General features: G+C 38.0%; 1 protein-coding gene across 1 annotated transcript in view; it reads left to right on the plus strand.

Moving 5' to 3' along the window:
• LOC122794933 (adhesion G protein-coupled receptor F5-like) overlaps nucleotides 1-13,849 on the plus strand; it is a 187,805-nt gene extending 173,956 nt beyond the window's left edge. Inside the window, exon 5 of the mRNA XM_044063528.1 lies at nucleotides 13,769-13,849. Within this exon, the coding sequence (XP_043919463.1) occupies nucleotides 13,769-13,849 (81 nt within the window). The remainder of the gene's footprint in view (nucleotides 1-13,768) is intronic.
• Nucleotides 13,850-27,795: the final 13,946 nt, after the last annotated feature.

Genomic DNA, 27,795 nt, shown 5'->3' on the forward strand with positions numbered 1-27,795 from the left:
ACACACACACATACACACACACGCACACACACACACACACACACACACACACACAGACACACACACACACACACACACACACACACACACAAACAATTCCAAATGTAAAAAGATTGCTCACACACCTTAGCTACTAATTCCGAATGTAAATACCTAATGCTCTGGACTGCTACAAAGCATAAAAAACCGTTAATACAACTGTTTAAAAAAGCTCCGGACCGCTACATTCCACTTCCGCACTACAGTTCTCTAAAACTCAACACTAAGCTACAGTTCTCTAAAACTCAACACTAAGCTCAAAACAGACAACTGTTTAAAAAAATCTCCAGACCACTACAAAGCATAAAACTCAGCACTTCAACACTAAGCTCAAAACAGAAAGAAACCGTTAATACAACTGTTTAAAAAAGCTCCGGACCACTACATTCTACTTCCGCACTACAGTGCTCTCTGCAAAACTCAATATTAAGATAAATACATTAAAAAAAAAACACACGCTCTGCTTAAGCTCAGGACTGTTTAGCACAAGGTCTGTTTTGTAAGCTTAAGAAAAAAAAAAGCGCTCCAGTCCCACTGAAGGCTTACCTGAGGGATCTGTCCGGGCTCTGTCTCCTGCATTGTATTAATCCCTGTGATGAATACAGTTCCAGTGAAAGCAGACAATCCAGCCCTGTGATGAATACAGTTCCTGCGAGAGCAGGCAATCCAGCCTGCAGATGTTGCAGTCCAGTCCCTTTCTGGTCTATGTGGTTAGTAACCGCATAGACTACTGGGCATCTCTGTAGTCTGATGCCTTCTTCCTAATCCAGACTGCTGTTAAACCAGTCTGGATTCATCAGCATGGATGTGTAGAGTTCAGGAATTGTTTTATTTTCTTTTTTGAGTTATTTGTTGTTTTTTTTTTTTTTTTTTACAGCTGGGGGGCTGCAGTCCTGCAGTCCAATAGCACGAGCCACCCCTGACAAAGACAACTGAGCTAATGCTGTTTTCACCTCCTACCCACCAATCAAACTACAGCACTTTAAAAATATTATAAGTCAATAATACTTGAATTGGATTAGTTCAAAATGCAAATCTAGTAGACATAATAAATTAACATAGATTAAGATTCGATCACCACATAGCACGAGCCACCCCTGATAAAGACAACTGAGCTAATGCTATTTTCACCTCCTACCCAGCAATCAAACTACAGCGCTTTAAAAATATTATAAGTCAATAATACTTGAATTGGATTAGTTCAAAATGCAAATCTAGTAGACATAATAAATGAACATAGATTAAGATTCGATCACCACATCTGAGATGCAGTTCAAAAACAAACTAGTACGTATTTGAAAAGTCAAAACATTTTCTATCATCCCTATAAGAACACAGCTTAAACCAACTTCTGCCTAGTCTGCTATATGCATCATCGGATTTAGCTAACCTAGAGCCCAGTCTGCTGACCAAAGTGGGGCAAAATTGAACAATCTTATAATAAGATTGCCAAGTTTGCAAATAACCACATTAACCAAACATATCACTGCCTAGCACTTCAGTCTCTTAATGAAATGGAGTCACCTAATCTATTAGCCAACACTCATATTAAGAATACCCACAGCATCATCTGGAGCTCAGATAGATGCCCTACCACCAGCCAGATAATGAACTGATAGCCACCCCACAGACAACCACATTAACTAAACCCACACATAAGGGTTAATCAAAAATCTAAAAACTGTAATAATGACTGCCTATACTTTGTACATGTTGCTAAACTGGGAAATTTTCTCCCAGCAATAGTCAGAAATATCTCACCTCATCTACCTTTTATAATCTCATTGAAAACATACCTGTCAAGAAAACCATCCTGCACTTGTAACACTCCCACTGTTAAGCCTTCTCCTAATTCTAATCTTTTCCCTTCTATCCCTGGTGGTTGCCATTTCTGATTCATTGACAGCCCTACTGCTGTGCTTCTATGTGATCTGCCGAATCACCACAGTGGGCTTTCTCCATGGCTTAAAACAATGTTAATGAGGCATTCCATGAGAGCAGCATATTATAATTAGTCAAATGCTCCCCACTGGAAATGCCTGCAGTAACTGATGTATGCAGCACAGCAATTCATAGAATCTATCTCTGCTGCATAAATTAATATGTTCCAAAGGTCATATTTTCCCATATTTTTCAATGGGAGCGACTACATTAAAAGTAAATGTTAGGGAGTTTAGCAGACAGGTAGTGGTGTTGGGTGTATATGCTTCATGTATATATGTGGCTCAATGTTTGCATATCTGTTGGGGTATGAGTAATCTTAGGTGAGTGTATGGTTGTGTACATGCTTTGTGATGGTAACTCATGCATATCTTTCATCTCTCCCTAGACTAATGTGCAAGGGCTGACGGAGGACTCTAACAACCAGCAAGGAATTTTACATGTTCATATTCCCTTCATTATCAAAGTAACAGAACTAAACCCCTGTCTATAATTTCGCAAACTTCCTAGCACAGTCTGCTACTCAGCCTCAACATGCATTTTATTAAATATTACTGCTCCTCTAAAAAATATGTATTGGAACCCATCAGACCTCTTCCATTTCAGCCTGTCTTTTTTTTTCAGAATGTCATTCAAACGTATTTTCTTCCAGTTTATGCAAAACTCACTGATACTGAGGCACATTTGTTTTAAACATAACTTAAAACATATTTTGCTAATGATATACTAAATACCTATAAAACCCTAAAGGTTTCCTTCTGCATTTATTTCAGTCTTAAATTATAAATTTAATTTGGAGGCATTGACCATTTTCCTCCAAATTCTACCTAGAATCTGGAAATGTTTCAGGTGTTTCATCAAACAGTGATCTCCAGTTTTGGGATGAAGTAATTCAGAATTTAATAAATTTCGAATAAACATTATTTTGAACACTAATCACACAAAATCTATTAAATAATTAAGCAACACATGGATTGATGCAATTTAATCTTTTGTTCATGATTTCCAGTATGGAAATTAGTATTTTCCTTGTATTTTATAGAGAATGTGATCTCAGGGATTCCCAGTGATGTCTTTAAAATAATTACCTATTTCCCCCATTTATTTGGAATCGTAAAGCATAAGTATTACTTTCAATAAACTTATAAACTAAAAATGTACATGGAGGTTTACACTGGAAGAAATATCCGTACATTATTTTTTTATTTATTTATTTTTTGCCATTTTACTACACATCTGGTTTCAGAGTACTTTAAGATTTCACATGGAACGTTCCCAGTGTGGGTGGCACATTTAGAGCAAACAGTTATAACTTTAGAACTGAATATTTTAGCAATACCATTCATATGAATGTTCTTTTGAATATTTTAAAATGCTTCCTTTAACTTTTGTGACAGTGCTTTTTTAACTGATGTAAGGAGCCTTAATAAACAAACTCAACATCCCTGCAGAAATTATGTTATGGCAACCTATTTAGGTAATACCAACATAGTCATATTAAGATCTTGTTGTTCAGGAGCAAAGTTTCTTTCTTATAAGGTAAAAGCATTATACCTGTTGTTCACAGGAAAGAAACTAGCATCAACAAAAAGACTTGCCATTTTATGGAACCCTTAAGATATGTTACTTCCTGTTTCTAAATTTTGTGTGAATTGTAACTGCCAAAGCAAGTGCAGTACTGTTAGTAAATATGGAAAATATAGATGATTCAAGTTTACTTTTTTAGTCATTCTCAGTAGATATCAGCAATTTCATATTATATAATACTATAAATTACAGACAAAACACCGAGTACCACTCTTCCTATTATTCAATTTACTTCTATCTGCTAAGAATGATGTACTTTACTGGAAAATGATATGGATAAATGCTTTTATATTTGTTTGTTGACCAATAATTCATGGATTGCAGATTCTATATATAATTCCATAAAAAGTATTGTTTGCACGTATATACGTTCATAGGTGTGTACTAGGTTAATGGCCCTGGAGCCTTTACAAGCCTAGCCCATAGAAGTGCCCTGGCATTGTGCCACCTAATTTTAGTTCCCAGTGCTTCTATCAAGTAGAGTCACTGGAGTGATCCCTGGGGTAAACTTTCTATTACCCATCCACTCATCAAAATTTCTGTTGAAGAGGGACAGAGAGGTGCTCTGCTTGACATGTATGGGAAGTCTATTCCAGAGCCTGGGCAGTCTCTGGGTAAGGAACCTGTCCCTCCAGCATGTTCTGTTGGTTGTGGTAATGAGGTTGAGGTGTCTGGAGCCTGTGGTGTGGAGGGATTGGGGTTTATTTAGATGTAGCATTTATAACAGAGCTGGGTCAGACATGGCTTTGTAAGTCAAGCAGAGATTGCCACTAAGTAGGTGATATGAGACAGAGAATAGCTGGAGTCTTTTGAGTCTGTCCATGTAGGACATGTATTTAATGCCTAGAATTCTCTTTGTGAGGTATTGTTGTGGCCTCTCCAGCTGCTGCAGGGGTCTAGTGAAGTACATGCCAAATGGGGCATTATACTTTATGATTGGTCTAATGAGGAAAGAGTACAGAGTGACAATGACCTCTTTCTTCCTGGATGCAATCCCCTCAGTAATGAGATGTGCCACATAGAAGGACTTTCTGACTACAGTGGCAATGTGGTGGTCGAAGGAGAGGTTGCTGTTAACCTACATCCCCAGAGTTCTTATAATGCATTCAGTGTTCAGTGGGCTCCCATCGATGTGGCAATTAGTGGGAACTGCATTTTTACTAAAGAGGATGACCACGCATTTTTTGGCATTAAGCTTAAGGCCATGGTTTTGACACCAGTCATTGGTCTCATTGAGGCCTTTCTGTAGGATGTCTGCATCACCTAGGGAATTAATAATGGCTCCCAGCTTGCAGTCTTCTGCAAACTTAGTCAGCCAGAGTGCCTTTGTGTTGGGCTGGACTTCTGAGAAGTAGATGCTGAACAGGAGAGGACCCAGGACCAATCCCTGTGAGACTCTACTCATGACTGGTTGGCAGTCTGACTTGGTGTCCACTGCTTTCACACTGTGTCTTCTATATGTGAGTCAGTTTGTAACCCAACTAGTGATATAGGAGTTGATGCCTAGTTTGGTCAGTTTATCAATAATTCCCAAGTGAGGAATGGTATCAGAGGCCTTCGCCAGATCAAGGTAGGCTGTATGCAGTGCCTTACCTTCATCCACAGCTCTGATGACTGACTCAAAGAAGTCAACCAGGTTGAGCAGGCATGATCTTCCTTTCACAAAGCCAAATTGTGTGGGGTCTAGAGTTTGGAGATTTCCTATATCTTTGTTAATCAGGTCCATGATGATGCGCTCCATAGCTTTACATATCAGACTCGTCAGGCTAATGGGGCGATAATTCCCAAAGTCTGTAGTCACTCCCCCTTTATGGAGAGGGATGACTGTAGCAGTGCATCATTCAGTAGGGACAAAGCCTGAGGTGAGACTGTGACTGAACGGGGCACATAGATGTGGTGCCAGTTCACTTTTAGTTCATGTAGAACACAGCCAGGGATATTATCGGGTCCCATGGAAGCTGTATTCTTGGCCTTGGACAATGCAGCTTTAATCTGTGTGCAGTAATGCTGGTTGCCTGGCAGTCTTCCAGTATTGTGATTGGTCCTATGGAGGGTAGAGAGGTAAAGTTGGCACTGAATCTGTTGTCCAGTATGTTGGCAATATCTGCTGGCTCAGAACAGGAGGTACCATTGTTCAGTAACTCAGAGCAAATCTATATTTTGCCATGGAGGTTCTTGATATAGCTATAGAAGGCTTTGTGATCGTTTTTAGTGTCTGCTGCAATTCTACCTTCATTGCTGGCTTTGGAGGATTTGATGAGGAATCTCAACGTTTTGCTGAGGCTAATAAGGAAGTTTTTCCAGTCTTTGGACTTCACCTTTTCTGCAACAGTTTCTTCCTTCTGTTGTAGAGTTTATTAATGGCATGGGACCACCAGATTAGTTTCCTTTTTTGGAGGAGAGCATCTTGGTTCTGTTGGGTATGGCTAGTTCCATGTTTTTATGAACATGTTTGTTCAGTGCATTGGTGTATGATTCGGCAGTCATGTAGCTATTTTCCATTGGCATGGGTGCCATGAAGTAAGCCACTTCTGTTTTTAGGAGCCCAAAGTCAGCTTTGGAGAAGTTTTTCAAGGTGGTTACCTTTGTGGGGGGGGGGGGGGTGAAATGTGGATTTCCATGGTGATTAGTTTATGGTCGGATCTGACCAGGGAGGGATTGACGATTGGGCTACTAGTCTGGAGGTGAGCATATTCTTTATGAATATGAAGACAGCACTGCCTTTGGAGCTTCGATCCATGTTTCAGGGCCAAAAGGTGTGGAATGAGTTATAGCCTGGTAGTGCAGAGGTGCTTTCTGTCACTTTAAACCAGGTCTCCATTACAGCACAAATGTCAATGTTCTCCATTTTGAGGAGTGCTTCAAGCAAGTCCATCTTGAGATTTAGACTTCTAGCATTGAGCAGCATGACCCACATATTGCATTTATTTATAGCTGTTATGGTAGTAATTTGGTCTTTGAAACACCTCCTAAAAAAGGCACTATAGGTGTGGCAAGAGCCTTAGCCTGTACCTGGAAACCCAGGGGTGACAGATGCAGGCCATCTCTGGCAAAGCATCAAGGTCTGTCAGTCATGTCATCCCAAGTAGACAGATACTGGATCCTCTTAGGATAACACCAGAAACTTAGCCAATTGTTGAAGTCAATCAGTTTTTGTTTGTATTGCAGTATCATTCTGGGTAATGGTGGGATAACTGCCTGGGCCACATAATCCAAGAGCTCCAGTTTGTCTCTTTTCATATAGTCCAGGGAGGTGCATCTCAGGTCATTCACACCCACATGGGCAGTGACAAAGTTATACTTGTACTTGTTGTGGAGTGACCTGAGTGTGTGTATTATGTTTTGGATTATGAGACCTGATAGACAACTGACTGTTACCTTCTCCTTAGTCAACTTAGTGAGTGGGAAATCTGTGTGCCTCACTATTCAGTCACCTATGATTAGTGTATTGGGCAAGGTGTTTAGCCTTAGGGGCGTAGGTTGAGGGGCACACTGTGGAGGTGAGCTATGTGTCCTGTGTTCTGTGCTGTGTTGTGGTGGTTGAGTGCTTTTCTGTCTTGGAGGTGTCTGCTGTTTGGGTAAATTTCTATTGAGAGCCTCCACAAAGGTGGGTGTGTGCTTTGTGTTTTTATGTGAGGGCTGCAATGGTGGGTGTTTTGGAGGGCTATGTGTTCCATGTGGTGTGGCACAGGTGTTGATCTTCTCCTCTTGACCAGCTAGTTCGGTCTTGGCTGGAGAGTGCATAGCTTCCAGTTTGGTGATAGAAGTGCATCTCTCACAAGCCTGAGTGTTGGGAGGTAAGAGGAGAGGGTTATCTCTGAACATCAGGCAGTTGCTACACTACACTGCCTCAGAATGCCCAAGTGCACCAGGTTAATAGGAAAAAGCACAGGGAACTGCCCTTTAATCATGCCAGGAAGAGTGGTCATAACTACTAATTACTGGAGCTATTTCTGTGAAGAGCTACTAGTGCTGATGGCACTTAGATGTGCTACAATAATTGCTACAAAAACCTATTGAAGTGCAAAGAGATTAAGGTATTTGAAATGCAAGAGAGAGAGAGAGAGGGAGAGAGAAAGAGAGAGAGAAAGAACTAAAAAGAACTAATGGAAAAACTAAAGAGCAGACTTTCTGGCACCAGTAATAGTTTACATCAGCTCGGTACCACTGCATGGAGCTTAAACAAGTGCAAACCCATGCAAACATGGTCTTTTAAACCAGAAAGTTGAAAGGGATGGAAAACTGCCCAAATGGCCAATAAACTACAATTTCTGGGCCAGAAACCACTCATGTTGTGGTAGATAGGCTTCCTAGTGCTTACCACTCCCACTGAAAAGCTAGAAGGCTTTCCTCCAACAAGGAAAGTTTTGAGTGAGCTCAGAAGCTTACAAACAGTCCTGGATACAACAAATCTGTATCTGGACTAGGCTAATTACAGGAAAGGTAGGAAATAAGCTAGGAACTTTTTTTGTTTTTTTTTACAGAAAAGCAGCTAAAACAGCAGTAAAAACAATTCAAATGCAGTGCAAGCTAGCACACTTGAGTGTGTAGCAATATTAAAGCAAATACAGTTTAAATAAATGGAATTAAATTAAAAAAAAAATACTAAAAACAGGTGCAGAAAGCAGTAAATTAGAAAAAAAATCAAAATGGAGGCACTTAGAGTATCTCTTTCCCCTCCCTGATGCTCTTGCAGTCTGCAGGATGCCAAAACTGGATCCGTGGTGCTTAAACAAGTGCAAACCTGTGCAAACGTGGGCTTTTAAATCAGAAAGTTGAAAAGGATAGAAAAACTGCCCAAACAGCCAATAAACTACAATTTCTGAGCCAGAAACCACTCCTCTTGTGGTAGATAGGCTACCTAGTACTTACCACTCCCACTGATAAGCTAGAAGGCTTCCTTCCAACACAGAAAGCCTTGGGGGGCTCAGAAGCTTACAAACAATCCTGGATACAGCAAATTTGTATCTAGACTAGACTAGTTACAGGAAAGGCAGGAAACAAGTGCAAATGTAGGCTTTTAAACCAGAAGATTGAAAGGGATGGAAAAACTGCTGAAATGGCCAATAAACTACACATTCTAGGCCAGAACCCACTCCTCTTGTGGTAGATAGGCTACCTAGTGCTTACCCCTCCCACAGATAAGCTAGAATGCTTCCCTCCAACACAGAAAGGTGTGTGGGGGGCTCAGAAGCTTACAAACAGTCCTGGATACAGCAAATCTGTATCTGGACTAGACTAGTTATAGGAAAAGTGGGAAACAAGCTTAGAACTTTTTTGTTTGGTTTTTTACAGAAAAGCAGTTAAAACAGCAGTAAAAACAATTCAAATGCAGTGCAAGCTAGCACATTTGAGTGTGCAGCAATATTATAGCAAATACAGTTTAAATAAATGCAATTAAATTAAAAAATGACTAAAACAAGTGCAGAAAGCAGTAAATTAGGAAAAAAATCAAAATGGGGGCACTTAGAGTAGAGTATCAGAAAACAATGCCAGCAAATATATAAATAATTCACTCAAGCAAAAATTAAGACAGTGCAGAACTCTGAACAGTTAAAAAATGCCATAACTATGCTTACCAGCTCTATATTTCCAGATTGTTTGAGAAGCACACACAGAACACAAGGAGATTCTTGCAAGGGCATGCAGGACTTTATGGAGAGAAGGTTTTGTTAAGGGTTTGTCCACAAGGGTGTAGCCCAAAAGAGCCTTCTTAAATGTAAAGTAACTCACCTGTAGCACAAGTGCTAAGACCAAAGCTTAAAATGCTTAGAATAACAGATATATTTAATTAGGTTACTAAGAAGCAGTATTAAATGCAGCAGAATAAAAGCACTCGAACACTTAAGAACACAAAGCAAAAAATAAGGTAATAAAGTATGAAGAACACAAGTACAGTAAAAGGAGATGGATAAAGTGTACAATTTTTTTTTAAAGTGGAGAGGGAGGAAACAAAAGTGTTAAAGTCAAAGAAGCAAGGGGATAATCATGTCCAAATAATCTCACTGCACTATGTTGAGTGGTCAAATGAGATTAGACTGGGAGCAGTGACCAAGATCAGATATACAGCGAGGGCGTGCAAATCCAAAGTAACCAAATTTAAGACTACAAGAAAACTTGGGAGGGAGGGTGGGAAAAAACAGTGCAGACAACAAAGGGCAGAAACAATACAGCAAATATATAAATAATAAAGCAAACATATAAATACGTCACAGTGCAAACTAAGTTGCAAAAAGTGTACTTATCAGTTTGGAATATCAGATGGGAAAAGATTCCAACTCTACTCTCAGTCAGGAGAATTTAGCTCTCTGCCATATCAGATCTGCACAAATTCACAGAAATGCAGTTTGTAATGGAAGTACAACAAAGAAAATACACCTCAGGGAACAACTAACATTTAAGATGGGCTGGCTCAAAAACCCCCACCTGAAACTAGCTTCTGAGCTACCCTGAGAAACAAAGTGCAGATGACAACAACAGAGGACATAAACAATACAGTAAATATATAAATAATAAAGCAAATATATAAATACAGCACAGTGCAAACTGAGTTGCAAAAAGTGTGCTTATAAGTTTGGAATAGCAGATGGGAAAAGATTCCATCTCTGCTCACAGTGTGGAGAATTTAGCTGTCTGCTATATCAACTCTGCATGCACGCATTCAGAGAAATGCAGTTTGTAATGGAAGTACAACACAGAAAATACACCTCAGGCAATAACTAACAGCTAAGATGGGCTGGCTCAACAACCCCCACCTGAAATTAGCTTCTGAGCTACCCTGAAAAACAAAGTGCAGACAACAACAAAGGAGAGAAACAAAACTGGAAATATGCAAATATATAAATTTTGCCAACTCTCCTTCTGAGCTCTTATCAGCTACCCAGCAATCTTTTAACTCATTTGAAACTTGGATCTCCAATAACCAGCTCATCCTCAACCCCCAAAAAACTAAACTGTTACTCTTTCTTCCTAAAAATGCTAACCCCACCAAATCCTCCTTCTCTGTCTTTTATGGTGCCCTCTCCTCACTAATATCTGAAATTCTACAAAATCCAAACTTGCTACGTGTTGCAACAGAATAGCAAAATTTGCAACCAAGGCCAAATTCTTAACCCATCACTATAAGTCACTGAAACAATTAGGGTGGCTGGAACTCTCCCACCATCTCTCATTCACCAAACTAACTATTGTGCACAAAATAATCTACAGACCCACAGACTGTCCCACTCACTCAACTCTACTTGCCAAATACCATTCCAGCAGGCATCTAAGATCTGAAAATCATCTACTTCTAAAAGTAGATAAGCTCACCTTACAAGCTGGTCAACTCCTCTATTCCTTCACCTTCACCAAACTATGGAACTCACTTCCACCTTCTATAAGAAACACATGCAGCACCACCACCTTCAAACAAATACTGAAAAATCATCTCAACTCTTACTGGCTATGTTCCTGCTCTATAACCTAACCTCTTCACTCTCCTTATATGATTACTAAACTCCTATGTCTTTTGCTACAAGTGACTGATGATACTTTCTCCATATTTATTTTTATCTTCGCTTGCTGATACTGGTACAACAATACCGATTAATATATCTCTGTTTATACCACTCTGAATTAATTGAATTCTGCTTTAATGTATATTTTCTATATATATATATATATTACTGTAATCAAACAAACTAGATTCCTGCTTTTATGTATATATTACTATATTTACTATCTGTAACACTGTTTCTGCTTCTGTACTAATTAATGTTTATATTTTTTCTGTATTTCATTGGAGCTTTTCTCCCCGGGCCACCACTGAAAATGGGCTCTTTTAGGCCAAGTGGACTTTCCAGGTAAACAAATGCAATAAATAAATAAATAAATATTGTCAGTTAATAACACTCCCATAGAAGTGGAATCCTGTACAAAACTCCTTGGCGTCACCATCGATGATCAACTTAAATTTGACCAAGATGTTAATAATTGTATCAGAAAAACCCACCAGAAATTAGGGCTCCTGTACAGAAACAAGACATTTCTGACAACTGAAGCCGAGCACTCTCTCTCAAGCTTACCTCCTACCTCCTCTAATGTATAGCTCCCAAATCCTCACAAATCTCAACTCCTCTCTACTAACAAAACTTGAGTCTTCTTACAACAAAGTAGCTAGATTTGCTGCCCAACAACCATACAAGTCCCATCACTGTCTCGCTCTAAAACACCTAAACTGGCTAGAACTACCACACCAGTTTTTGATCTCTCAGCTCCAGATCATCCACTCTATCCTATACCAGCCCTCCTATTGTCCAGTTCTATCCCTCCTCATCTCACACTATTCTCCAACCCGATCCCTCCGGATGTCTACCCAAGACCTACTACAAATCTTAAATATCCAAGACCAAATCCAGTCACAACATATATAGCTACCATCCTTATATGGCTTGGAATAAACTCCTAACATCCTAAACAATTTAAGACTGCCACCAAAGAGTTTCTAAAATGTCACTGGACTTGCCACTGTACTCACCCTCCCTAAACTATTTCCACCATCTAATATGACAACACACCCCCTGCTCTCTACTTTTCCTCACTAATCTTTATAACTGAACTTCTCTCTGCCCTCTGCATCACCTCACTAATCCTTATAACTGAACTTCTCTACCTGATCTGCTAACAGCTTTGTGGTTCTTTGATAATACACATACTGTCTAACAAAAACTCTTAAGTATGTTTCTGTAATAATATACATACTAACAAAACGTTTAAAAATATGTTATCTAATGCCATACATAAAGTCCTAAGCTTGTACATCTTATTCTTCTTAGAACCACTTTCCTGAATATTTTCTTGTAGATGCTTTAATATGAAACTCTCTTACACTAAGTAATGTCCTGAAAGCATACTTCTTATTCTCATTGAATACATTTCTGAAAATATTTTGTTATCATATTGTATGCAATATGTATAATCTTACTGTTATTAATTGTTTTTAAAATATATAACTGCCTAATGTATGGAGCTTTTCTCTCCAGGCCTCTGGTGAAAAATGGCTCTTCAGCTCAGTGAGACATACCCGGTCAACAAATGTAAAATAAATAAAATAAATAAATACAGCATGGTACAAACTGAGTTGCAAAAAGTATACTTATCAGTTGGAATATAAGACGAAAAAAGATTCTAACTCTGTTCACAGTCAGGAGAATTTACCTCTTTGCTATATCATCTTTGCACAAATTCACAGACTATGCTTCTTAGTGCATAATTTGTTTCTGAATAAAAAAAGCTGATGGTTTCTCTAGTTTCTGGTATTGTAGAAAAAGTTTTAAATATTTAGGATGTGTTATTATTTAAGTTAATGAAGGAAAGCTTTATCACTCTTAGATGGAAGGAAGTGGTGCAGTTGTATTCTGAATATACCTCTGGAGAATGTTTACCAAGGTATAAACATAATGATTTACATGTTTACATGAACAAAAAATTGCTTTTGTTAAACATTGGGTTAATAAAGTAAGATTTCATGTAAACTTGGATTTTTTAAATAAAAAAATATTTAATCTCTTTGAAATTATCCTAATATTCAAGTATATTATTAAGAAGTATGTAGACATATGGAACAACCTATGTAAAGTCTGTTTTGTAATGGAGACAAACCAATTTTTTGGTCATCTGTCTTGAAAGAATTTTCCCTTCATGTGTATCCTGTCATTATCCATAAGTGTCCTATTTAATTTTGAAAATGGAAAGAGACTTTTGTAATAAAATATTTCTGAAATGATTATGTAAAAGTTAGTTGTCATTTTATGTAGTCTTGTTTAGGTTCATATGTAATAAGATTGGACTTGTATAGTTATTTTGAGATTTGCAATAAAATGTAACTATTAAAAAATTGCTATAGCTATAGACAAAGGGTGTTTTCCCCAAACTTCTGATGTTGCTTTAAATAATTTTAAAATCATAAGCAAATGTATAATTTTTTTAAAGAGATATTCAAAAAAGAGCTGTTCTAATAGTATTTATCCTAGGAACATAACAAACTAATAGATAATCTCTATTATACAATGACCGGTCATTAACATTCAAAAACAAGCATGCTGATTGCTCAGCCCAGCCAGCATGGCCATTGTAAATCAAGAATACACCAATGGCAAAAGTCAGGCTGCTAAAGTATTATTGAGCAGTCAGACTATTTTTTTCTATTCTTATGTGGTAGACGCGCATTAGTCTGAAGGAAAGAAAGTCTGAAACTGAACAGTGTAAGAAACTTTGCTGTGTGGAAGATATATCTAGTTAATCACTGTATATTAATCAGATCAGATAATGGTAGTAGAAATCGTGACTCATTCTAAGTAAAAAAAGTAATAAAAAATATATAATTTGAAATATTGTACTGAATTACTAAGTATTCAAAAGTAATCCAAGCAGGGTAGGTAGTCTGTTTCAAGTCAATAATCCTTTATTAAGTACACAGACAAGCGATCCAAGTAAAACAAAAATAACAAGAGTAATGAAATGTATGTCATTATTTAGTGACTTTGTTCCTCATAAGATTTGTGGTTTTCTGATGCAAATCTTTCTAAGTTTATAAGAGCAACATTACCCAACCCCTCCTTTATTTAGTCCATATTTCTTAAAATAAGAAAAAAAAGCTGTAACCTCTGGACAGTTTACAGGTACTTACGAGAGCAGAGAAAATACAATAAAAATCAGGTACGTTTTGCAAAACTAAAGAAACATACCTATTTTCCTTGTATTTTCCCCATCTGTCATACCTCTAAGCTGTCCAGAGGTTACACATTTTTTTCTTTTCCAAACTAAATAAATAATTAGTGGAGATTTTCCTATCTCCCTTACTTGCTATTCCAAATCACTGATGAACTACATAAACATGGGAATGGAAGTCCCATACGCATGCACAGTACATCAATAGAGCAGCAGAATCAGAGTAACCGTGCAGAAGAACACCACGGCACCATTTTACATAGACATTATTTAAAAAAAGTAAGTAATGTTTTTCTTAAATAATGTCATTGTGTAATAGCAATAACCAACTCCTGGGTGTGGTATATTGAAGATTTACCCATGGATGGCTTTGTTTAATCAGTCGGGCTTTGCCTTCGTGATTAAACTGTACCAACTATGGGTAAATCTTCAATATACCACACCCATGACATCGGTTATTGTATATTATACAATGACCCCCCCCCATTAATATTCAAAAACGTGCACGCTGATTGGTCAGCATGCACGTTGTAAATCAGAGTTATAGTAATGGAAAAAGGTCTGGTCTCCCGGACTTTTTCCATTACTATAACTCTTTTTTTACAGCAACGGAGAACGCAAAATCTCCATTGCTTCACACTGTCTCGCTATGTTAAACGAGTTTAACATAGCGAGACAGTTTGTAAAAAGCAACGGAGATCTTGCTTTCTCCGTTGCTTTTGCCCACAGCTCTGATGTACTGCATAGGCATATGCATGCGCAGTACATCAGAACTGCCGCAGAATACCAGACAGCTGCAGAAGGGCAGCAAGGAGGCATTATACAATGCCATTATTTAAGAAAAGTAATTTTTTTTTCCTTAAATAATGTCATTGTATAATAGCAATAACCCACTTCTGGGTGTGGGTAATGCTGGATTTACCCATGGTTGGCTTTGTTTGGCCACTTGGGCTTCACCCTCGTGACCAAGCCACCCAACCGTGGGTAAATCCAGCATTACCCACACCCAGGCATGGGTTATTGCTATAATACATACTTAATGTGGTGTTTAGCATTTGCCTTGAAAAACTCTAGAATCCTAACTTTATTTAAAGTAAAGAAATGCGTTGTTTCTTTCATTTTTTTCCTTTTATGAAAATGTTTCTATTGCATTATAGATTACAGATAAATATTAATAGTTATTAGGTTAAATTGAGCCAATGGATTATAAAGAGCAAAAAATCATAAACTATATAGTAGTTATTTAGCTTGACTGAAGGTAGTAGCAGATTAAGATGTATTCCATTTTGTCTAAGATAATTATGTATAAGTTAGGAGTATTTGGTATTGTCATTCTCTTCTGGATGACCCAACTTTCTAAATGCTGTCCCTTGCATTTTAAAATACCTAATACAGTTGTAGTGCATGGAATGCCATGGATATGCTCCAGTATCAGCAAAAAGATAAACTATTTAAGTGCTACAGTTGTGCAAGACATGATTTTAGCAACTGATAAGTACTCCCATAAGAGATGTTAAGATGACATCTCGCACTAGTCACTCACAAATTACAGTGCTAGCCAGAAGACCACAGCTGCAGAACTAAAAAAAAAAAACAGTTTAATTTTCAGCCTGCTATACCTCTGATCTATTCCTGACTTTCTGAAAAAATATTGTCTGGCCCTGCTGTGTGTTGATGTCTGTTTGGCTGTGTTCAATAAATGCTTTACCAGTTGAAAGTCAGCTAAACAAACAGTTTTTTTTTCTGTTTATCATTTTTCCTGTAACTAGTAGTACATGCAACAGATAAAGTTCTGTACACTACAACAAATTATGATCTGTTCTCTAATCTTAAACTTGTATTATGTGTTTAAAAGTAAGGATGCCAACATTCAAGATTCTTGGTATCCATGTCTCAGACCATTAGTAAAGCAGTTATGTTCAGCTTTTTTGATAGACTGCAAGGCAAAATTTAAATGGAAAATGGTTCAGGAAAGATGTTTACCTTAATATAGATATTTTAGAAAACAGGGTTAGCTTTATTCATAGGTTTATACTCAAGATATAGCAATAGATCATTTTTGAATATTAACTGTTTCACATATCTCTCTACCTTCCTTGGTAAGAATGTATGGTCTCCCATCCAGCTGGAAAGTGGGTTTTAAAAAAAGATTGGTGTTACTTTGTTTGACTTGTACCAGAAGTTTAATTAGGAGGCGGGGGAATCTATTAAGTTATGAATCTGTCATGACCGCAGGTGGTGGTGATAACACAGAGACGGTAATGTACTGTTATATAAAAAAGTTGTGTAACATGTAAGAAACTTAGTTATCGTTAATTCTCTTTAACCTATTTAATGTTTAAGCAAGCTTTCAAGGTTCTGCACTGCATGCTTAAATTCTGCTTTTAGTCAATATGCAGCTTTACTTATAAGACCTCTCACTGTCCTGCTTTTAATGCTGACAAGTGTTAATCTATGTTTAAAGAATATCTATATTTGAAAAGAAATCAAGTTTCACATTGCTTTTTTCTAATAGTCTGTGTTTTAAGGTTTAATTTAAGACAGTTTTTTTTAGCACTCATATATTATCGCAACCAGATTTCCGCAGTTGCGAACTGCGCATACCATCACAGATAGGACTGCATGAAACAATTGAAACTGTCTTTGTGGATGGGTAGTACTGGCCAGAAACTTTACATTTACTGTAAGGCGGTATTCAGAGTCTGTATTTCTGGGGAATAACTTTGGATTACTTATACTGGCACTCTACAGTTTTCATGGCTGCTATCATACTATAGTTGGTATTATTTTGAACTTGTAGAAGGAATTCTTCACAGAAGTAAAACACAGTCACTGAGAAATTGTTTTAGCTACACTTTTGTTACTTTTAACCATTGTTGTATTTACAAATTGTCAAAAAAATAAATGTCACCAAAACCATTACTACTGTGTCTGTGTTTGCCTTCTCTGAAGGATTCCTTCCACACAATGAATACAAGCCGTTCATCACACGGACAGCAGGCATAACAATTCAAGCGTGCAACACGCGCACAAAAAAACAGGAAGAGGGTTTTCTCCACTGTTTCTGTTCCCAAAGGTAATCTGAAGTTATTCCCCAACAATACAGACTTTGAATAATACCTTACAGTGTTTCATGGCCTCATTTCTACCGAAGTCAGCGAAAGTCGCAACTGTGAAAATCTGGTTGCGATAATACATAAGTACAGTTTTGTTTTTTTGTTTTTTTTGGCTTGTGTAGGCATGAAAAAGTCAAGAGAAAGAACAATATCCAAGGTCTATTTTGTTAACTACTGGGAAAACATCTATTTACAACCATGCCTTAAGTAGGAAGAAAAAGTATAATTATTCAAAGATGGATAAGGATGATGAACTAACATGATAGCTGTGTTAATATTATACGGCCACACTTAAGTTTCTGTAAAAAGCCTGATAGCAATACTAGTGCTAATCAAATACATTTGCCCATTGTTTGGTTTGCATGTGAGTCTTCCTTCTATATACTTGATTTGCACCTTAAGTTGTAAATGCCATTCAACCATTCATATGCCATTGATCAGTAGCCTACAAGATGATTAGCTTTATGTAGAAAACTATCTTTCATTTTATTTTCTAAATTGAATTAGATGTTTGTTACAACAGCTTTAAGCAGTATGCAAATGTGTTATCCCAGGCAGTGAGAATGGTAGTTTAAGGAGGTGACTAAATAGTAAACTAAGGCAATTATTTTCCCCATTCCCACTTGGGTCTAACAGCATGCTGCCTAATATGAGAAGAGAAAAAAATGACACGATACATTTAACTACAACAAACAGTTTAACTACAACAAACAGTTTAAGTACAACAAACAGTTAAACTAAACTACAGCAAACAGTTTAACTACAACAAACAGTTGAAACATTTTAATGAATTTAATGCTCAGTTTAACTAAGCCAAACATGATTAAAAGCAATCCAGGCTCTGGTTAGAGTACCACACACTGACTACTTTTGCCAGCTTGAGTTAAGCTCCATTAAACCATTGTCTAATATTATACAATATGAAAGGTGGTGTTTATAGTTTTGGATTTGCTTGGCTGTTTGTGTAGAGTACAGCTACGTCTTTATGCAAATACAGTAACTGCTGCTTATTTGCACTTAATATGAAAATGAGAAAGCATTTTGATAAACAAGCCAACTTACAGCAAAAGTGTAAAAGTATTTGAAGTTAGCCATTAAGCATATGAAAAGGATTGAACGAAAGCCTTAAGCTTCATATGACTTTGTATATATTTGGATATCATGGGCAAACTCAGCTATGCTCAGTCATGCTTGAAAGATTTAGGGCAAGCATCAGACAGTGCAGCTTTTATTTTAATATTAAAAAAAAATAATAAAGAAGCTTAAAAATGTTCCATATAGGGCTAGCCTTATTTGGATAACCTGATGGGTTTCTTAAAATAATGGAAAGGAGGCAATAGGAAAGACTGGAAAAGGGAAGACATAACAAAGAGGTGAACACAAAAGGAAAACATCAAGAGGTTTGTGCTTAAGGGGGGTGGGAGAGCAGGGGTACTATGTTTTTGTTGGGGGAGAGATCCCTTATTTTTTCAAATATGTTATAAAATGGTACTTTGAGTGAGAATTAGGTAAGAGGATCATGGAAAGAGGATAAGGGACGAAAAGAGGTGAAGAGGACTACACACAGTGGTTGGTGCTAACTGGTGCAGCTAGATTTCTACCTGCTGAAGAGAAGCCTTGATTGGCTGTAGCTGTCTGTTCATGACCTTCTCCACCACATCCTCAACCAAGTCCCAAAGCCCCAATTCAGTGAGGCTTTCTAGGTTACAGCATGCAAGGATACCTACAGGACTGGTGCCACTACCCTAGCCCTATAAGGATGTCCCTGGATGAGCAGTATGTGAACATTACATAACCTGGGATGCAGTCAGCTGTGCTGCTCCTGCGGAATTTGAAAACTTGGGAGTTTTATTAATTATAAAAATATTTAATCTTGTATAAATTATCATAGTATTCAAGTACATTATTAAGAAGCATGTAAACATGGAAAATCCTATGTAAAGTCTGTTTTGTAATGGAGACAGAACTGAAATGGGAAAAATATAATAGGACAAAGGGATGCATAATTTAAATAATAAAAAGAGAGAAAGGGGGATAAAGAAGAAATACACACAGTAAATTCACACATAATGTTGCACATCATTCAAGGTATTATCGATATTATTTGTATTAAATCTTTACTGAACTGAAGTAAATGTATGGGAAGTGTTTAAGCATACATGGGAACAATGAGTGTGCTGCCATCAGTTCTTGGTGGAGTTTAAATTTGTAGTCTACTGCTAGTAACATAAGACATGGTAATTTGATACTTCTGCCTGATTTCTATTTTGTTGCAATACTGTACTGAAAGCAATTTATCCCTTTTATTACCATTCTGTATAAATATTATTGCCGATGTATATAGATAAAGTCAGAATACTGCATTTATTACTTGAAATCTACTTTTGATTTTGTTGCAATATCCTACTGAAAGCACTTAAGGCCTTCTCCTACAATTCTTTATAAATACTCTTGCAGTTGTATATAAATGAAATCAGTTAAACAGAGAAAACAGCATTTATTACATCATTCACACTTACCAGCACCTTCAAACAATCGTTTCATTCTCCTACACTCTTGATTGTTTTACATAATCTGTTCTTCCAGTAGATAGAGGACATAAGACCATTGTTGCTTAACTGTTTCTCATTTTTCCCAGTTATTTCTAACATGACAACTAGGACTACTGTGTAAGGCATAGCCGTTACTGTTGCATTTGCTTTGTATATCTGTTTATTTCTTTAATAATTTATTCACTTCTGTATTCTCATAGCAGGCCAATATTTCCTTTAATACAAGCTGAAGCAGTAAGAGTGCATCTTTCTTCAAACTGATACTTTATATGTGTGTACAGCTTTTTTGTTTGGTGAAGGGGTGTGCATCTGGAATTTTACCATATCCTTTCAGTATATTCTACTTTCAACTGTACCTAACTTGCAGTATTTTGTAACACTCTGTACATTTTCTTCAGACAGAAGCAGGAGCTGTATGCATGCATAAAAATGTAGCAGTTGAAATGACGTTTTCTCATCTTTTTCATTCAACCTTCTATAAATAAAAATATTTACTGGTATACATGGGTACAGCACATATACTTTGAGACAATATTGTGTGCTTTGGTAATTTTCTACTTAATAACTGTACGCATATAAGGTGATTGTTTCGTAATGTGTACAGAAGTAATACAACTGGTTATCTCTCACTAAACTGTGTGCTGGTCATTCACTTGACACCGCAACCTCCACTCGGACTAGGGAGTGGTGCATGATTGAGTTTAGTCATCTTGTACATGTACTTAATATAGTTGAAGAAGACTGTCTTATACAATGTTTATACTAATATTATCTGACCTACACAAAGAAAGTGTTTTCTTTCCAAAAATGGTCTGCATATTCTTCAACTACTAACTAAGGTAATACCTAATATATGTGAAATTATCTGCATGAGTACAATTGCAATTATTTTTTCATGTACAGATATATTTGTGCTGTCCTTTACATTATTATAATATTGCATATAAATATCTGCAGTTATACATATTTCTTTTACGGAATACCCACAATTACGCACCACTGTTATGTTTTATTTTTAAATCTATGTTTAATATGAAAAAATAGCTCCCTGGTCAGCCACAGAAAGAAGCTGCAATCCCTGATAAAATCCTCCAAAGCTAGTTACAAAAACAAAATCGCCACTGATTCTAAAGACAACCACAAAGCATTCTATAGCTATGCCAAGAATCTCAATGGCAACACTCAGATCTGCTCTGATTTACAGCACAATGGCACTAAATATACAGACCCAACTGATATTGCCAAAATCCTGGCAGATAGGTTCCGTGCTAAATTTACCCCCCTCTCACCCCCTAAAGAGCCCATCTCTATTCCAGAAGAATGCAAAGTTCCTGTAATCACGACTGCACAGGTAAAAATCACACTCTCCAAAGCCAAGAACACAGCATCCATGGGACCAGACAACATCCCAGGCTACGTTCTACATGAACTACAGAACGAACTGGCACCCCACCTAAATACCACGTTCAATCAAAGCCTCACCTCAGGCTTTGTGTCTGCTGAATGGGGCACAGCAATGGTTATCCTACTCCACAAGGGGGTAGCCACCACGGACCCCGGGAACTACCACCCCATTAGCCTGATGAGCCTGGTCTGCAAGGCCATGGAACGCATCATCATTGAACTTATAAACAAAGACATTGGTAATCTCCAAACTCTGGATCCCACCCAGTTTGGGTGTGTAAAAGGCAAATCATGTCTCCTAAACCTGATAGACTTCTTTGAAGAAGTCACCAAAGCTGTAGACAAGGGTAAGGTGGTTCACACAGCCTATCTAGATCTTGCCAAGGCTTTTGACACCATCCCCCACTCTGGAATTATAGATAAACTCACTAAACTAGGTACAAATCCCTATGTCACAAGATGAGTTGCCAACTGGCTCACTGACAGAACCCACACTGTGAAAGTAGCAGACTCCAAATCCAACTTCAGACAAGTGGAGTACCACAGGATTCAGACCTGGGTCCTCTCCTGTTTGGTATCTACTTCTCTGAAGTACAGGCTAACACAGAAGGTCTTTGGCTAATGAAGTTCGCAGATGACTGCAAACTAGGAGCCATAATCAAAACTCCTAACGATGTGGACATCCTACAAAAGGGCCTCACTGAGACAGATGCCTGGTGTCAAAGCCATGGCCTCAAGCTCAGTGCTAAAAAGGGCATTGTCATCCCCTTTGGTAAAAACTCTGTACCCATGAACTACAACATAGGCGGTAGTATACTTAACACCGAAAGTGTGATAAGAGACCTTGGGACACAGGTGGACAGTAGTCTCTCCTTTGATAATCACATTGCCACAGTAGTCAGGAAATGCTTCTATGTGGCACACCTCATCACAAAAGGTTTCTCATCCAGAAAAAAGAGGTCATTGTTCCCCTCTACTCATCACTCATTAGACCCATTATAGAGTACAATGCCCCTTTTGGTATGTACCTCACAAGACATCTACAACAACTGGAAAGGCCGCAGAAATACCTCACAAAGAGGATTACCGGCCTCAAACAGATGCCCTCATGAACCGTCTAAAAAAACTTCAGCTTTACTCCGTCGCATATCGCCTACTCAGAGGTGATCTCTGCCTAACATACAAAGCTATGTCAAACCCAGAGCTGTTGGACATGCTCCACTTAAAGAAATCCCAGTCCCTCCGAGCTACACGCTCTAGGGACCTAAACCTTGTCACCACAATAAACAGAACATGCCAGAGGGATAGATTCCTGTCCCAGAGACTTCCCATACTCTGGAATAAACTACCTATCTATATCAAACAAAGCTCCTCATTAGCACTCTTCAAGAAAAATCTTGATGATTAGATGGGAAATAGGAAATTCACCCCAGGGATCACCTCTGTGGCTCTGCTCGACAGTGGCACAGGAAAATAATTTTCTTGGGTGGCAAAAGCCAGGGTACCTTTTTGGCTGGGCTTGTATAAGCTCCAGGGCCGATAACCTAGTACCTACCTATGAACATATATATATATATATATATATATATATATATATATATATATATATATATATATATGTATATATATATACACACACACACACACACACACACACACACACACACACACACACACACACACACACACACGCATACATAAATAAATAAATAATACTTACCATCAAACTTTGGCCTTCTCATAGTTACCTGACTTGTCCACTCAGCCAGCTGGTCAGGCTTATGCTTCTCTAAGCCATTGTACCCTTGTCTGCATTGAGGGCCAGAGTGGATTATCTCTGTCAGAAATGGCAGTTGTTCACTCAACATCTGCTAGATGTCAATCTTTTTTCCAGTTTGACGATGATAGCATGCCTGGATCTTATCCAGGTACAAACCACTCAGAAGGTAGAGCACTGTCTTGGTCTCTTTATCTGATGAGCTCAGAGCACAGCCTTGTGCCTTCTCAGGCACTGCCATCATTAGAAGTTCTAGTGCCAGAATGAAGACAGTTTGAGCAGGGCTGTGGTCCACAGGTTTAGAACCACTCATTTTAGGATGTGACATCAGCCTAACAAAAAAAATAAAACAGTTAACCAGCAGGGACATTAGACCAGGTAGTGTTATTACTGGCAAGTTTGATTTAACCAAAAAGGCTTTGTCACCTACATTTTTTAAAGGAATACATTCCCATTTTATTTCACTGGTAGCTAAAAGTCATTAATGAAATCATCAGTTTTCATCTTACTTACAATTGCTACTACTGCTGTGCATTTTTGGGGTATTACACCTAAATGTCAGGAAGAAATACTTCTTAGCCATTCTTCATGCAGTATATCATCGGATATATTTTTTGGGAAGTGCTTTTTGCCGAAATAAATATTCCTATGTGTGTCATTACCAACATTTAGTAAATACTGAGTGCTTTGAGATGACAAATATTAGATGTGCAGGGATTATGCTTCATGGTTGTGCAGATTCACATGCATATGATTCAATTTCGTCGTTTCCATACATTGTATATGTATATGCATATGCATGTATAAAAATTTCAGAATTTCTACCACCTGGCTACTCCTGCTTAAGATACGACAGACCCTGTAAAAAAGGTGGAGGTGTTGCACTAATTTAGCCAAGTAATTTCACATTAATACCATATACCAACTCCAACCCACATTTCACATCTGATGAAATTGTTGTAGCTTTCCTACAACTGAATACTAGCAGAAATCTCTGTATCATTGGAATCTAGATTCCTCAGGCAACAGTTTACCCATCCTAGAACAAATCCTTGCCTGGACATCCAAAACCTTTACCTGTGAGACAATTATCCATGGATATGTCAACACAGATAGACAGAAGTCACAAAAAATCAACCCTCAATAAATATAAATCTATTCAATTATACCCAGCTTATCAATGAAGTAACTAGACCCAACAAAACAACAGCTAGTGGTTCCATCATAGACTGGATACTAGTCTCACACCCAGACAAATTAGCTTTAGCAGGGACTCTACCTCATACCTTAAGTGATCACCTCCCAGCATACATAATAGGTAAATCCACTCCAGTCCTCAGTCAACACCAATACAGACTAACTAGAAATATCTCCAGTTTCTATGCACCCTGGCACAAGTAAACTGGAGCATTCTCAAAGTCCTCCCACTAGATGAAGCTGTTGAATTCTTTAATTCAACCGTCTTAGACATCCTATACAATCTAGCCCCCATACAGCAAAAAAAAAAAAAATTAAAAACAACAATGCTATCTGGCTTATTCATCCCACAAAACAACTGATGTCTAAAAGAGACAAATGGAAGCTTTGGCAATAAAACAAAGACCCCCAATATCTCCTACAATTCAAACAACTTTGTAATCAAGCAAAACATGCAGTAGTAAAAGACAAAAAAAAATTCTATCTAACCAAAAATGCCATAAACAAAACCCTAAGAAATTCTGGAATACAATTTCAACCCTACTTAACCCAAAATCCAGTAACAGTCCCTGTCCTGACCCAGGCAAATCCCCCATAGAAATTGTCACAATATTCAACTTACATTTTATAAACTCCACTGCTAAATTTACATGAAATTTCCCTCAAATAAATATCACAGCACACTCACCAAATATAAACTCCATGCCAAACTTCACTTTGTCCCCCATCCCTGCCTCAGCTATCTTGGAACTACTCCTTAAACTCAAACCATGTACTAATGTGCCTGATATCCTACCCACGACATACCTACAGATGTCAACAAAATCTGTAGCTTAACCAGTTAGCATACTTATCAATAGATCTCTCCAAGAACAACAAGTACCTGCTATCTGGAAAAAAGCTTACTGTATTTTCTCCCACTACATAAAGGCAGCCAAAACACAGATTTCACCAATTTCCAACCCATAGCACTCATTTCCCGTCTCTCCAAAATTCTAGAAAAATGTGTCCACAATCAACTACTTAAGCACCTCCTAGACAATAAAATCTTGTCCACTACCCAGCATGGTTTCTGACCTGGACAGAGTACCACCACTGCTCTTATATCATTCTTGGACGCTGTAAACTGTGCAACAGACACAGGAAAAATTGTATCCTCTTTATTCCTTGACCTATCAAAGGCATTTGATACCATCTCACTTCCCCTACTACTCAGGAAACTATCTAACCTAGGAATCTTACCCCCTACCTTAGAATGGTTCTCTAGCTACCTTACAAATAGGCAACAAGCAACAAAATGGGACCAATACTTCTCACTTCATCTCCCGATATCAACAGGAATTCCCCAAGGCTCTATACATGGGCCCCTCCTTTTCAGCATATTTGTTAATGACTTCCACTCTTCCTTGGTCCAGTCCTCACTTATTCAATACACAGATGATTCCACCATCATCTGCACTGCCCACTTCACCAGTGAATTCAAAAACAACCTCAAATAGCCTTCTCATCCACAGAAACATGGATGAAAAACAATCACCTAGCCCTAAATGCTAACAAAACCAAACTCCTTCTATTCACCTCTAAGAGATCCACCCCCATAAACAGGTCAGAATCTACTATTCAGTCTCAGAATAGTGCTGTCATCAAAGTAGTGCCCCACACTAAACTCATTGGAGTTACTATTGATGAAAATCTCTCCTTTGACCTTCATATCCTAAACAACATCAGAAAAACCCATCAAACGTTAGGTATACTTTACAGACACATAACTTGCCTGAACCACTCAGCCAAAAGAAAAACCCTAGCATCCTCCTTTCTTTTACCATCTCTACTATATGGTGTCCCCCTGCTCACAGGCATTCAACTCTCTCTAAAAAACAAACTCAAATCTTGTTACAGTAAAGTAGCAAAGTTTGCCAACAATGCTACACATAGCTCCCATCACTGTATATCTCTTCAAAAATTCAATTGGCTTGAACTACCTCACTTCCTAACTTACTACAACACAACACTGCACATAAAATCATAACTAAACCAGAAGACTGCCCATCCCTAGCTTCAATAATGTCACCTTACAACCCTGCTAAATACCTCAGATCAGAAAATAAATGTCTTCTAAAGGTAGAATTACCCAGCGTTACAGATGTCCAAGCTCTTTACTTTGTTGCTATAGCCAAGGTGTGGAAATCTTAACCACCACAATCAGAACCACTTGTAACCACACTACTTTCAAGATGTCTCCGCAAGAATACTTCTCCAAACTATGGCTCGGTACTTGCTCAAATAATTCTTCCAGCAGTACATGAAACTAAAAATCTCTCCTAACAAGTGTAACACTTTGAAATGTCTATCTTCACTTAATTTAAGTCTTCTCCCTCTCATTTCTTATGCATCCTTAGCAGCAAGATGAAATTTAAAGAAAAGAATGTCTAATTCCAATTGTATATCAACATGTATATATCGTACCTGGATGTAAATCATTGTTTTTTGTATTTTGTATAACGTTGCTTACTAGTAAATTTAATCTGTTAACCGTTGTTATGTAACTTTATCTCATCAATGTATATGTATTATGTGAAGCTTTTCTCCCTGGGTCTCCAATGAAAATGGGCACTCCTAGGCCCAGTGGACTATCCTGCAAATAAATAAAATAAATAGTCTTGTCTGAGAATAACTGGGACTATCCACACATTCCCACAGCATTCTGGGGATTGCTGGGGACTGCTGTGGACTCCATTGCCTTCCCCAATGCAATTCATGTTAACTTGAGACTCCATTTGTCAATACACGAGCTCTGATTACATAGATTCATAAGTGTATACTAGGCTAATGACCACTAGGGCCCTTATAAGCCTAGCTACACAATCCAAATGTGACCCATAAATTTGATTTACACAGGGGATGATTTACTAACTGCCTCTGTCCATCAGACATAGAAGCCAGACCAGGAGCAAATTTCCAATTATCCATCTATTGGTCCAAGTTGCGCTTAAATAGGGATAAGGAGAAATGGATGGGGATTCTGTTCCAGAGAATGGGAATTTTCTTTGAAACATGTCAGCCCCTCCAACATGTTATATTTATCAGAAGCAAAATGTAGATGTTTTAAAGGATCATAGGATCACAGGAGGTTTGCTAGACTATTGGCACTGAGGCCCTTATAAGCCTAACCAAGAGTTTATCCCATGTTAAGACAAGTCAGCACCCAAAGCCCCTGTCCAGCAGGACACAGGTAGAATCCCAGGCATGTATTTTCTGTTTCACATCCAGTTATCCAAGTTGCACCTAAATAGGGATTATGAGGTACTCTGCCTGACTTGGAGAGGGAGTCTATTCCACAGATGGGGGAGTCTCTGGGACACAAATCTCTCCCGCCAACAAGTCTTGTTGATATCACAGACCAGGTTGAGGTTGCACGTATGGGTTGCTCGAGTGGAGCTTGACTTTGCAGCAGTCCCATCAAGGCGGGGTC

This window comes from Protopterus annectens, chromosome 2.part1, assembly GCF_019279795.1.
Source record: "Protopterus annectens isolate FY-2018-M chromosome 2.part1, PAN1.0, whole genome shotgun sequence".
In the NCBI taxonomy this organism is placed as follows: Eukaryota; Metazoa; Chordata; order Ceratodontiformes; family Protopteridae; genus Protopterus; species Protopterus annectens.